Consider the following 12335-nt stretch of genomic DNA (forward strand, 5'->3'; position numbering starts at 1 on the left):
CAGGGCTGGGCCGGGCCTGGGGTAACATTGTGTTTCTCTCCCCTTCCTCCCTTCCTCCCCCCCCCTTCCTCCCATGCCTCCACCTTGTCTCTCTCTAGCAAATCCCAGTCTCTGACCAATGCCTTCAACCTTCCAGAGCCAGCCCCGCCCAGGCCCAGCCTTAGCCAGGACGAGGTGAAAGCTGAGACCATCCGCAGCCTGAGGAAGTCCTTCGCCAGCCTCTTCTCCGACTGACACCCCACCCTGAGAACCCTTAATTCCTCCTGGGCAACCCCCCTCTGGGCCCTGAATCCATTTCTCACTTTTGGAGTCTCCAAATCTCTTGAGAAGCCCTCTCCTGGTCCGCCAAGATCCCTCTTCTCACTCCGCGGAATGCCCAAGTCCCTGGGGAACCCCTCACTCCTGCTTCTAACACCAGTTCTCACTTTTGGAATCCCCAAGTCCTTTTAAAAAACCACTCCCGGCCACCTCAAGACTTACTTTTCAGTTGTAGAACCTCCAAACTCCCAAGGACCTCTACTCCCGGCCGCCCCGGAGTGCACTTTCCTTCCCAGAAGCTCCCAAACACCAGGCAACCCGTTCTGGCCCTGACACCACTAAGGCCCCTCCTGGAGCCCCGAAATTCTTGGAAAACCGTTCTCCTGGTCCCAGATCTCTCAAGTGCGCCGTGTTCCCCATCAGAATTTCCGAAATCCTTAAGAAACCCCTGCCTTGGAGCCCCTTTCTACGGATCTCCCATCTCTGGAGAGCCACCTCGTCAGATGCCCCGCAGGGATTTCTCCTACCCGCCCCCAGCCCCATTCAACACATTGGGAGGCCCTCCCACTGCTAGGACCCTTCTGTTCCCCAGGGACCCATACTCCCACTTTCCTGCCTCTGACAGCTATCTTTAAATATGCAAACTCCACCCATCCTCCCAGAATCCTTTGCACATGGAGGGCCAGTGGTCCTCCGCTTCCCCACCTTTGCTGTGATGTCTGTGTCTGTGACTGACGTGGCCTCCTCTTGTGCCGTGCTTGGCATACGTGGTCTTCGTTCCTCGTGCCGCCTGTGGTGATGCGTGCAGTGGCGCTGTTTGTGTGGTCCGCACTTCGCCCCCAACCACTCCTTGCCTGGACTCACCCCCACCCTTCAGCGGCTCTGAACCCCACGAGAAGAGTCGGGAAGCAAAATAAACAAGCAAAGGCCCAGCAGAATTCTGTGCTTCTTGGTGGACGGGGGGGGGTCCTTGAATGGTGGGGAAGACACAGAGGGGGCCCCCCAAATCCAAAGGGGGTGCTGGGAACCCCAAAATCCAGTGGAAGGCACATCAGGCACAAATTCCAGAGAGGTTCTGAGTGGGATCCCTGCCACAAATCCCAGCCATTGGAGATGGAGGAGCTCCCAAATTTAGAAGTATCCCCAAAGCCAAGAGGAAACCAAATCATGGAGGCAGCAGGGGTCTCGGTCTTTGGGGGGGGCCCCCAATTCCAGAGGAACTGGAAAAGCACATGGGGACCCACTCATCTCCTAGGACGGGGATGGGGGATCCTGAGGCAGTGATCGGGGCGGAAACAGAACATTGATTGGTTGGTGGGCAGGGCTCCTTGGCGTGGCAGGCTGAGATTGGCTCCCTGGTGGCTGGGGGCAGGGCCTAAGGCACAAGGCGGGCTGCGCTGAGCAGGCAGGCAGGCAGCTCATCGGCCTGGGTGCGATGCAAGGAGGGTTCAGAGGCACTCCGCTCAATCTTGGGGAGTGACCGCTGCAGCAGCTCAATGGTGGCCAGGATCTGCGGGGCAGGGGCAGGTTAGGGGGGTGTCCGGAGCCACATGGGCACCCCGACACCCACAAAGCCCAGCCTACCGGGGAAGCGCACACACGCACACACGCCGCAAATCCCACCGACACCTCGGGTCCTCCTCCTCAGCACCGACCCCCGCGGTGTACCCAGCCCTCCTGCGAGGCCCACCTGGGGGAAGAGGGGACGCTCCTCCCGCTGGAACTTGAGGCAGTCAGACAGCAGGCGCCGCATGGCCTTGGGGCAGTTGCTGGAGATTTTGCTGAGGTCCGGGGACAGATAGCCACGGCCCACCATAAAGATAATCTGGAGGGACAGGAGTGGGGTGATTTGGGGGCCTGGGCTGGGAGGCTGAGGGAATTCTGGGTCTCAAGGGGCTTTGGAGGCTCCTTTTGGGGGCAACTAGGGTACCCTGGGTATTGGCGTCTGGAGGACTGTGGGAATCTTGTGGATCCAAGGACTCTGGGTCTCTGAGGACAGGGATTCTCTGCAGAACAGAGGGACTGAAGCTTGGGAGAAATCCAGAATTACAGGTATCCCTGGCCTCACAGGTTTCTACAGGCCTAGAAAGTACTGACTCAGGGGAAATACGAAGTTCTGGGTCTGGAGGAGCTAAAGGAGTCTAAAACCCAGGGGCTTATATTTCTCTAGGGGTCTGGTGCCTAGAGAACTATGGGTCCATGTGGCCTGTAGGATGGTGAGAGCTCAGGGCTCGGAGCCTAGAGGATCCCGGGTTTCTGACGGCCTGGAGGCCTTCGGCCTGGAGAACTCGGAGAGCCTGGGGCCCAGAGTATCATGGGTTCCAGGGCCCCCCAAAGCCTGCCAGATACCCAAGGGCTGAATGACTGTGGGTATCTGTGAGTATTCCAGAAGCACAGACGGCTTCTGTCACTCGGAGAAATGGGATTCTGGGCTTTGGGACTCGGGGGATTTTGAGTACCCAGGCCAGAGGACTGTAGATATATAGGGAAGGGAAGATCCTAGGTAGGGAAGACCAGAGGATGCTGAGAGCTCTCAACCCAGAAGATTCTGGGTTTCTGGGGGAAGTGTGGCATGCTTGGTCTTTACAAAGGAGGAAATCTGGGGTCTGGAGGCTGAAGGGAATCCTCTGCCTGGAAGATTATGGGTAAAGGGTGGGGCCCACCTGGTCACGGCTGCCAATGTGGCTGTAAGGCAGCGAGCCGGTCATGAGCTCATAGAGCACGACCCCATAGGCGTAGACATCCGACTGGAAGCTGTAGGGGTTCGGGTCCTGCATACGGATCACCTCAGCTGCCTTCAATAGGGAAGACCAGGCAGGGGGGACCATGGAGGTCAGCAAATGGCCGCCCATTGTCCCAGATCCCACTAGCCACACTGGGTACAACTCAGAGCACCCACGTGAGGTAAAGCATGAGCAGTCTAGACACCCCCATCTGGCACAAGCATCCCCACCCCCCCACTCAGCTCCCCACATCCCGCCCCAGCCACCCATGCCCCTACCTGGATGGCCCCAGTCCAGCCTGGCCCAACTCACCATCCATAGCACGGAGCCTGAGGGCTGCTCCAAGGGCTGGGCCCCACTCCATCGTGTCTTCACCGTGGCCAGGCCAAAGTCACCGATCTTCACTGTGAGCCCCTCATGTAGGAAGATGTCCACCAGGGTCAAGGGCCACTACAGGAGCTCCCAAGAGCCACATCTCCCATCCTGACTGGGCGGTTCCCATTGATGCCCCCACCACCAGTCGTGCCTCTGACCCTGACCAGAACCCCCCAGTATCACACAAACTAGCTACGATCTTGACTTGGGTGGGGAACTCCAATTAATGCCCCCTATGCTTGCCCCCGCCCCCGCCGTGGCTCCTAACCAGGAAGCCCCTTGAGTGACACCCAGACCTGCCATGTCCTCCACAGCTCCCATAGCTTGGACCCTGGCCAAAGTCCCCAACGACAGCACCCGAATCAGCCACAACCTTGAGTCCCGACCAAGAGACCCCCCCCATTAGAGCCCCTATTAAGCCACGTGACACGTGTCCCTCCCCATGCATCTCCAGAAGGGCCCCCAACAAGAGCCACCCCCACTAAGCCCCCCCCAAGCCCGCAGACAGGGACAGGCAGATACTGTTAGACTTGAGATCTCGGTGGATGATGTTCTTGGCGTGGAGGTAGCTGTAGGGGTGGAAGCGGAAGGCAAATTGGCCGGGGCGGGGGGTTATGTCATCTCCTCACCCCAAGCCTCCCGGCCCCCTCCCTTCATCCCCCGGCCCAGAGGCTCACTCCATGCCCTGGGCAGTCTGCCGGGCCACGTCAATGAGCTGGACCATGTCGAAGCGCGTGTCGGCCACATGCAGGTGGTGGTAGAGGCTGGAGCCCTCGCACCATTGCGTGATGATGGCGAAGCCCGGCCGCGTCATGAAGCCCATGAACAGCAAGATGTTGACGTGCCGTGTCTTCCTGCAGGCAGGGGGGGGTGGTACGCGGGCGGGGAGGAGAGAGAGCAACTGTAACTCCCTTTCGGGGCACCAGGCGTGGTGCCGCTCACTGCTGCCTTCTGTTGTTTCCACCGTGTCTGTCGGGAGGCTCAGGGCCAGGCCACGGCCAGACGCACTGCATTTGTGAGGTGTGTCAGATGCACTAGGAGTCCGTCCCCGGGGGGCTTGTGTCCCCAGCTGCCCCAGCCGAGTCTCCCAACAAAAGCGGGAGGAAGAGGCCACTGCCCCCTGCCTACCCCTCTACCGACCAGTGGCTCTCCATCATTGACATCTGCCAACCTCTGACCCTGACCATGACCTGGGCCTGTGACCGTTTTACAGACAAGAATGTAGGAATGCCAACCTTCTTCCTTGATAACAGCAGCCTAATACTGATACACGCCAGTAAAAATACCAGTGACGCGTGACTATATCCTGCTAATCACCACGAGAGGCTCAGGGGTAAAGAGCTTGGAGCTCGGACTCAGATTAGATCCTGTGTTCCAATCCAGGCTTCCCCGGGGCCTCACTGTGCAACCTCAGGGATGGCACTTAACCTCTCATTTTCCTCAACTGCAAAACTGTGACCATTATATTAGCTACCTTATAGGGATGTTGGCAAGAAGAGTTACCAAGTGATCGGCAAGGCACCCGGAATAGCACCTACCACAGGTAAGCACCCTGAACACGTCACTATCCTCGTTACTGCTGCTGGGTACCTGAGTCCACCTCACAGAAACTCCATCACGGATGAACAGACCCCCCCCCTCTGGTTTAGAAGAAAACCTCCCCTCCTTATAGAAGGAGTAACTGCAGGTGGAACGGTAACACAAATGCAAACAACATCGACAGCGCTCTGCAATTCCGCTCACACCAGAGTGGGTAACAGAAGAGGAGCGTTCTTCTCAGTGGTGCAATCATGGTTAAAACATTAACATGATGCAAACTAACAGCATGCTCAAGTAATTTCACAGAGAGGAACAGAGAATAAAAGTTTTCTTACTGCGGTGTCCATAACGAGGATAAATGTTACAATGGCACAAGAAATTATGATAACATCAACCCCGTAACGTAACTGCGCCCATTTTTTGGTCAGAGGACAAGTGCACGTCAGCAACCCCAGGAGGGGTAGTAACCAGAGTGGCAGAAAAGGAACACCAGCGTTTCTCAGTGCAAATTAACTAATGTGGTATTAATGACGTATTAAGTAGAGCAACTACAACCGTTAACTGAACAATGACTAAAGTAAGTTAAATAATACTGTTCTTGAAATCACGGCATTACTGTGATCGGTAACAGGAATCCACCCCGATGAACCTAATACCAACGATGTAATACAAGCGGAAGGAAGGAGGGACACGAGGCTTCCCGGCACCGTGCTTAACAGCACGCTACTAACGTGAGGGCACGCGAGGACGCCGGAGCCCCACGGCCATACCCACCCTGTGCCCGGCAAATGAGGAGACCCACGTCTTGGAGGCGGAGACATGAATTAACAGCACTATCAACCCCAACCCAAACCCAAACAGTAATATCATCAGACGGCCTCGAAACAGAGCCATTTCCCAGAGGGGAAAGGGACATCCCTGACTGAGAAACAGCTTATGCGGATGCTTATGACACAACACAAACACAGCCGATGTGCGGGAAGGGCCCCGAGCGCGGCCTTTCCCGGGGCGGGGGGGGGGGGGGGGGGGCGGCAGGCGCCAAAGCCGCCCCGCCCCCGCCCCCACACACACTCGTGCCATCTCACCTGAGCACCTGCATCTCGTTCTTGAAGGCCTGGGCCTGCTCAGCTGTGGGTTGGGCCACCTTGAGCACCTTCACGGCCACATCGCCATGCCACCGCCCGCGAAACACGGTGCCAAACGAGCCTGTCCCGATCCTCTTCAGCAGCTGCACCTCACTGGGCGGCACCTCCCAGTAATAGCCCGAGTCCCGGTACCCCAGATTCTTCTGTGGGCCACATGGGCGGCATCTCAGGGGCCTGCCCACTTCCCTCATCACTCAGCCTGTGGCGTCCCCACCCAAGGCTCCCCCGGAGCTTACCACTTTCTTCTTGTCATCGGCCACGGACTTCCGCTCCCGCTGTTCTGACGGGGACTTGGAATGGGGAGACTTCCTCCCCGAGGACACGCTGGCCGGGCTGGGGCTCCCCCGGGGGGCTCCATCGCCACCACCTCTACTACCGGCAGCTGCACGCATGGAGGGGACGTGAGTGGGGGCCCAGGGGGTGGGGTGAGGGGGCGTGGGAGTGGGGCGGGGGGGGGGCGGGCTCACCATCGGTGCTGAAACTCGGGGCGGCGAGCTGCAAGAAGAGGGACGGGAGTCAGAGGGGGCACACGGGGGCCAGGAGGAATGGCGCGCCCCCCTGCCCGGTGCCCTCCGGCAATGAGCCCCTCCACACCAACCTGGACAAGGCTGGAGTCCATGGGGGCTGCGGTGCTGACCATGTGGACGTTGGGAGTGGACGTGGAGCGGATGCGCTGGAGAGGGGCGCTGGCAGTGGCGGGGAAGGGAAAGTGCTCAGGCTCGCGGTGCTGGGTGCAGGAGCTATAGCAGGGGACAGGCTGTGAAATCACTGGCGAACGAACGAGAACAAGGAAAGCCGCCCCCCACCCCAGTAAACGTATGTGTAGCTCCGAGTCACCGTCTACCGTGACTAGCGCTCTTCATTTCCTCAAGAAGCAACTTACCGAGCGCCTGCCCTGTGGCAGAGACCATCCTAGGTAGTGGAAATAAAACTGAGGGCAAAACGAAACCGAGTTCCTGCCCTCGTGGGGCTGGTGTTCTAGTGAGGAGAGAGCGCCAACAAACCCCAAAGAATATTTAATATGTCCGCTGGTGACAGGTGCAATAAAGAAAAAGATAAAGCAACACGAGGAGACAGAAAGTGTCATGGATTCTGTCTGGAAAGGCTTCCCTGAGGGGACATCTGAGTAAACACCTAAAGGAGGAATAGCAAGCCACAGAAGATAGTGGGGGGAGGGGGGGAAGAGTAATAAATATTATCTTCTGTGTGTACTACTCAAATATATTATATGATATACAACATATTATCTGTATTAAGATGCCGATGCTTCTGAATATGCCCATTACAGTAACGTTACACAGTTGACCCTCGAACGATGCAGGGATTAGGGGCACCACCGACCCCCTGCCCAGCTGAACGTCCACATGTAACTTCGGACTCCCCAAAAACTTAGCTACTAAGAGCCTACTGCTGACCAGAAGCCTTACTGATAACATAAGCAGTCGATTAACACATATTTTGTATGTTCAATGTATCATATACTGTATTCTTACAATAGGGTAAGCTAGAGAAAAGAAAATGTTTCTAAGAAAATCGTTAAGAGAAAATACACTTATAGTACTGCATGTAAAAAAATCCACGTGTGACTGGACCCACGCAGTTCAAGCCCATGGTGTTCAAAGGTCAACTGTATGTTATACACAGATGTACATGTTAATACACAAAGATATATGTTATATATATTTTAATGTCACAAATGTATTTTTAAATGTTCCTTTCACTATCCTGAAATGAAATGCATAGAAATTAATCCACATATACCCATAACTAAAAATAACATAATGCCCTAACTTTACTATTTTATGTTGCATAAACATGTTTTATATTATATAAAAATAGTGTACATAGAACACATGATATATTAATATAATGTACCACATACATTTTACAAGAAGTAGACAGATAAAATGCATATTTTATAAACTTATGCTACCTTAGAGCAATAATATACTTTAATATGGAACTACTACAGTATTGGGACGCCTGGGTGGCTCAGTTGGTTAAGCGTCTGCCTTCAGCTCAGGTCATGATCTCAGGGTCCTGGGATCGAGTCCCACATCAGCCTCTTTGCTCAGCGGGGGAGCCTACTTCTTCCTCTGTCCCTCCCCCTGCTCATGCTCTCTCTCTCTCTCTGACAAATCAATACAATCTTAAAAAAAAAAAGAAGCGTTTTAAAAAAAAGAAATACTACAGTATTATAATACTTGACGTTAAAGAGAAATAAAAGGGAATTTATGATAAAATAATATGTATTTCAAAATGGAAAGGTTTCAGCATGGTTACAACTGCAAGAATTAACGCAACAAATACTTATACATATGTACTTGTAATTAATAAGGACTTCTTATTTTGTACCAGATCTCGTTCTAGGCACTGGACATGCCTTAACACATTTAAATTCTCACCAGAACCCTATACGGTAAAAAGTACTATTATCCCCTCTTCGTAGATGAGAAAACTAAGGCCCAGAGAGATTAGGTGATTTGCCCAAGGTCCCACAGCTCCACACCTATAGGTGCGTAATAAATGTGTGCAAATAAATAAACGAATGAAGTATGGCTTGTGGTCTACAAAGGCCTCCAGATCTTTTTCTCCCGACAATAGGCCTCCAGCTAAGGCATCCCTACCTGGAACCCTGAGGGGTTAACGGCTCGTTCAGGGGGCGGTGTGAGGGAGCTTCGTGCTGTCTGGAGCCTCCGGACAAATCCTGGACACTGTGGTAGAACCTTGAGGGCATTAAGGGGATAGAGCAAGAGGAGAAGGGTCAGCTGTCTGTAAGAACCTTGTGGCTTCTGTCGTCCCCATTCCCCCACCCAGCCCAGGCCAGGCTCACTGTCGGCAGTTGGTGCTCATGTCAACACAGACTGTGGGGACTTTGGAGGAACAATGCTGGTGGAACTTGTAGCCACAGGTTTGGCAGCGGAAGCCGTGGAACAGAAACTTAAGGCAGAAGTCACAGAACGCCAGGCTGAAGAACGTCTTCCGTACCTGCTGCCACAGAGCAGGGAAGGTTGAGGCCTGGTCTAGGACCCTCCCACCCCATGCCCACAGTCTGCCCCAACTTTCCACCCCACACTCACAAAATTGTGCATGGTCAGTGGGACGTCTTCAAGGACCTCTACGATGAGCTCCTCTCCATCCAGTGGGGCAATGGCCGTGTCCCAGGCAGTGACTGTCTTTCGCCTGTAGGGGGCATGGAAGGGAGTGAGTGAGAGGGTGGACAGGGCTCGTGGGAGGCAGGGAACCCCCAAAAGTCCCTCCACGCCCGTCATCCATGGAGCAACACCTAACGTGTTTAATTTTCATCATGGCAACTCTAGGAACTAATTACTATCCTCGCCCCCATTTTACAGATGAGGAAACTGAGGCTCAGAGGGATAAAGTGACTGGCCCAAGGCCACAAAGGACTGTGAGTGGCTGGCCAGCGTGAAGAGTCCATGCTCTTAACCACAAGGTGAGGAGCAAATGAGACAGTGAATAAACCACGAAATCTCCAAAGCACTCAGCAAGCCCCTGAAAAAGCGGCTAACGCGGCCAAGACGACAAATAAAAAGCCATGTGTGCGTCGAACAAAACAATTAAGGAAGCCCAGGACAGAGTAAATGGAAGGCCTGCGTGGCCCAGCCCGGCAGACCAAGAATGAGGAGGCAGAGGATGCAGAGAGCTGGCAAACAGATGAAATCGTGAAAGAACACCACAGATGAACTCCGGCACGAGGCGCGGGAGCAGGGCGGGGACCTGAGGGCCAAGGAGAGACAAGCTGCTGGCCTCAAAGGCCAATGAATGAATGAAGTTATGAAACAAAAGCTGCACACACTCATGGAGCCACTGAGCTTAAGGGAAGACTAATGGAAACCGCACAACAGATGGAAGGAATCGGATGCCTCCGAGGAGGGGACAGGAGGCTGGGTGCCCAGTGGAGGGAGTCGAAGCAGGGAGGGGGACACACTTACCCCTCGATGAGCCGGTAGACCACACAGCAATCCTGATTGAGACCCCGTACCTTGAGGGCCTTGTCTAGAGAGTCGTAGACACTCATGCCATCCCGGACAGTCACCTGCGTGCAGACCGGCGGGTCAGTGCCCAACACGGGCCCCAGCCGACTTTCCCGGGCCTCTGTAGAAGCCTCCCCCGCGCCTCCCCGAGTCACCGTTCTGATCCAAGACTTACAACTGGGTCCATTCCCACCCCCCGCCAGCTGTGCCCGTCAGACTCACCACCGTGCGTTGCTTGTTGGGCAGGTATACTTTGACAGTGCCCACTGCCCGGGATGGCTCGGCCCCGTTGGCAGGGGGGCCCCGTGGCGGCTCCATGGAGCCTAGGACTTTGTCAAGACGGGCTGAGGCGGGGCTGAGCAGGTGCCATGGGGCTCCTAGAACACAGGAGGAATTCAGAGGTCCAGTAATGACAGTCTGGAAGCAAAGTGGCAGGGGCAAAAAAAAAAAAAAAATTCAATCTCCAGGCTCCACATCACCCCCACCCCCGTTGCCCAATCTACACACAATGGCCAAGGGATCTTGTAAACACCTCGAACTCATCCAGTGTCTCCTCTGTTCATCCTCCCCTGTTGTCTGTCTCACTCTTGAGGGCCAAAGTCTAGGATTCATAGGGTGGGGGCAGAGGAGAGGGTAGTAACCACACAAGGAGAGGCAGCACACACTGTCCTGGAGGGCACAGGAGTACCAAGTCTCTGTGCTGGGGGGGGGGGTAACAAGGAAGTCAAACCACAGTGCAATTAGGCGTGTCAGGTACATAAAGGACAAGAACAGGCTGTCCTGGCTTTTTAATGGAGAAAGGGTGGTTACCAGATACTGTGGTGAGGGAGGAGTCACAGACAGGATGACGGGAAAGAAATGGAAGATCATCAGATACTGCCCTTAGTTGGGGGGAGATGGGAATTGCACCCCACAGTGTTTTTAAGGGCCTTGCAGGAATCCCTAAGCCCTGGGCTGTAACGATGGCAGGCTCTCAAACACCGTGTTCGGTGGCTAACGGCAGTCACCAGACTGTGATGGGGACTTCATAGGGGCTCAGGAGAAACTGTGCTGAAGGGACTGTAATGGGGAGAAGAGTGGATAATGGAGATCACCGGGCATTGTCATGGGGGAATGGAGGTGCATTACCAAGCACTGTCGAGGTGAGATGAACAGGTTTAAAGCGGGGGGTGAAGGGGTCCAAAATGCCCCCTAACTAATGAAGGGGTCACGGACGTATTACTGGTGACAATGGAAGGAGGCTGGGGAGGAATAAAGAGTAATGGGGGAATCCTCAAACATTCTCCTGGTGGGTCGTGACTAGTGAACCACAGCTCCACGCACTCCCCATGACCAGCAAGGCAGGTTCATCAAGAGACCTCAAGGAGGTTTAGAGGGAGTCCGGACACCACACCACAGCCCAGGGCCCATTCAACCCGGCCCCGCCTACCGAGGGCCTTCCAGCTCTGCGCAGGCGCACTGCCACACGCGACGGGCGAAACCATCCCCCGCAGCCTTGCACCCCTATTCCTGTCTACCCACCCCACCCCCGCTGTCGACGATGGTCTCGCCCCGGGTCAAACCACTCCTCCGGTTCCGGGCGGGGGGCGCCGGGGCCCAGGCGAAGCCGTCCTGGGGCTAAGCTTTCCATCCCGGCTCCCTGCCCGTGCCCGGCGGTCGCTCCAGAAACCTAACCCCGCCCGTCCCGCCTTCACCTGTCACGCCGCTACGGCCACCGCCGCCTCCATCTTGGGCCTGTCTTCTTGTTTCCTCGCAGAGTCCGCCTCCACCGCCCTTCGGACTTTCGCCATTGGCTCCGCTGGATTCAGCCCTCCATCCTTATTGGGTTAGGGTCACGCCTGTCAAGGCAAGACCGGCGGAATGTGGGTCGTGTTCCGGATTAGGAGGGGCTGCCCGAAACGGCAGGGTCTGAGGCAAATTCGCACGTCCTGACTCGCGCAGGCGCAGTCGGGTGGGGACCTGCGTGCGGTGGACTTTAACCCCAATCGTGCCGTGGTGGAATAAAGCAGGGATTTTTTTCAGTCACTTGGGACTGACTTTAGGGGTTCCCGAGTCTGGGCGGGAAATCCTTAAGTGCCCCTTTTTGGGCCAGTGACCCGAAGCCCTAGGTACCCCTTTGGGCTTTTCCTGTGTCTCGGTTTTACCGCATTTGAGATGAGTTGCAATCAGACCGCAGAACTGCAACGTTTGCCAGTTCCAAGAAACTTGTAGTCATAGCTTTTGATAACAGCGGGTCTCTGGTTGGGCCGGGGCTGGGGTGTGTGGCCCTAGGAGGAGCAGCCTGCTGTTCTGGGCAGTTT

General features: G+C 55.3%; 2 protein-coding genes across 6 annotated transcripts in view; one reads left to right on the plus strand and one right to left on the minus strand.

The window, feature by feature from the left end:
- The window catches only part of SYN1 (synapsin I), a 48641-nt gene extending 47445 nt beyond the window's left edge, over nt 1–1196 (plus strand). The window contains exon 13 of one of the 2 annotated variants that reach the window (XM_025857937.2): nt 99–1196. In XM_025857937.2, the coding sequence (XP_025713722.1) occupies nt 99–234 (136 nt within the window). In that variant the 3' untranslated portion in view covers nt 235–1196. The remainder of the gene's footprint in view (nt 1–98) is intronic. The other variant, XM_025857938.2, reaches the window with a different exon arrangement.
- On the minus strand, nt 1173–11923 carry ARAF (A-Raf proto-oncogene, serine/threonine kinase). 4 transcript variants are annotated; one of them, XM_025857952.2, is made up of 16 exons: nt 11730–11923; nt 10258–10412; nt 9994–10097; nt 9121–9223; nt 8874–9028; nt 8668–8766; nt 6639–6780; nt 6508–6535; nt 6277–6422; nt 5981–6183; nt 4034–4210; nt 3879–3925; nt 3294–3412; nt 2922–3053; nt 1949–2083; nt 1173–1768 (listed from the first exon to the last, which is right to left on the minus strand). In XM_025857952.2, exons 2-16 carry the CDS (start codon nt 10351–10353, stop codon nt 1634–1636), a joined length of 1821 nt encoding a protein of 606 aa, XP_025713737.1. In that variant the 5' UTR covers nt 10354–10412; nt 11730–11923; the 3' UTR covers nt 1173–1633. The 4 variants fall into 4 exon arrangements, with proteins under 4 accessions (XP_025713737.1, XP_025713736.1, XP_073757986.1 ...); XM_025857951.2 differs by having other exon boundaries at nt 10258–10452; XM_073901885.1 differs by lacking the exon at nt 11730–11923 and adding an exon at nt 10568–10688.
- Between the last annotated feature and the right edge of the window lie 412 nt (nt 11924–12335).

The sequence above is a fragment of the Callorhinus ursinus genome, unplaced genomic scaffold (genome assembly GCF_003265705.2).
Source record: "Callorhinus ursinus isolate GAN/ISIS: 27379988/994484 unplaced genomic scaffold, GSC_fseal_2.0 scaffold16, whole genome shotgun sequence".
Classification (NCBI taxonomy): domain Eukaryota; kingdom Metazoa; phylum Chordata; class Mammalia; order Carnivora; family Otariidae; genus Callorhinus; species Callorhinus ursinus.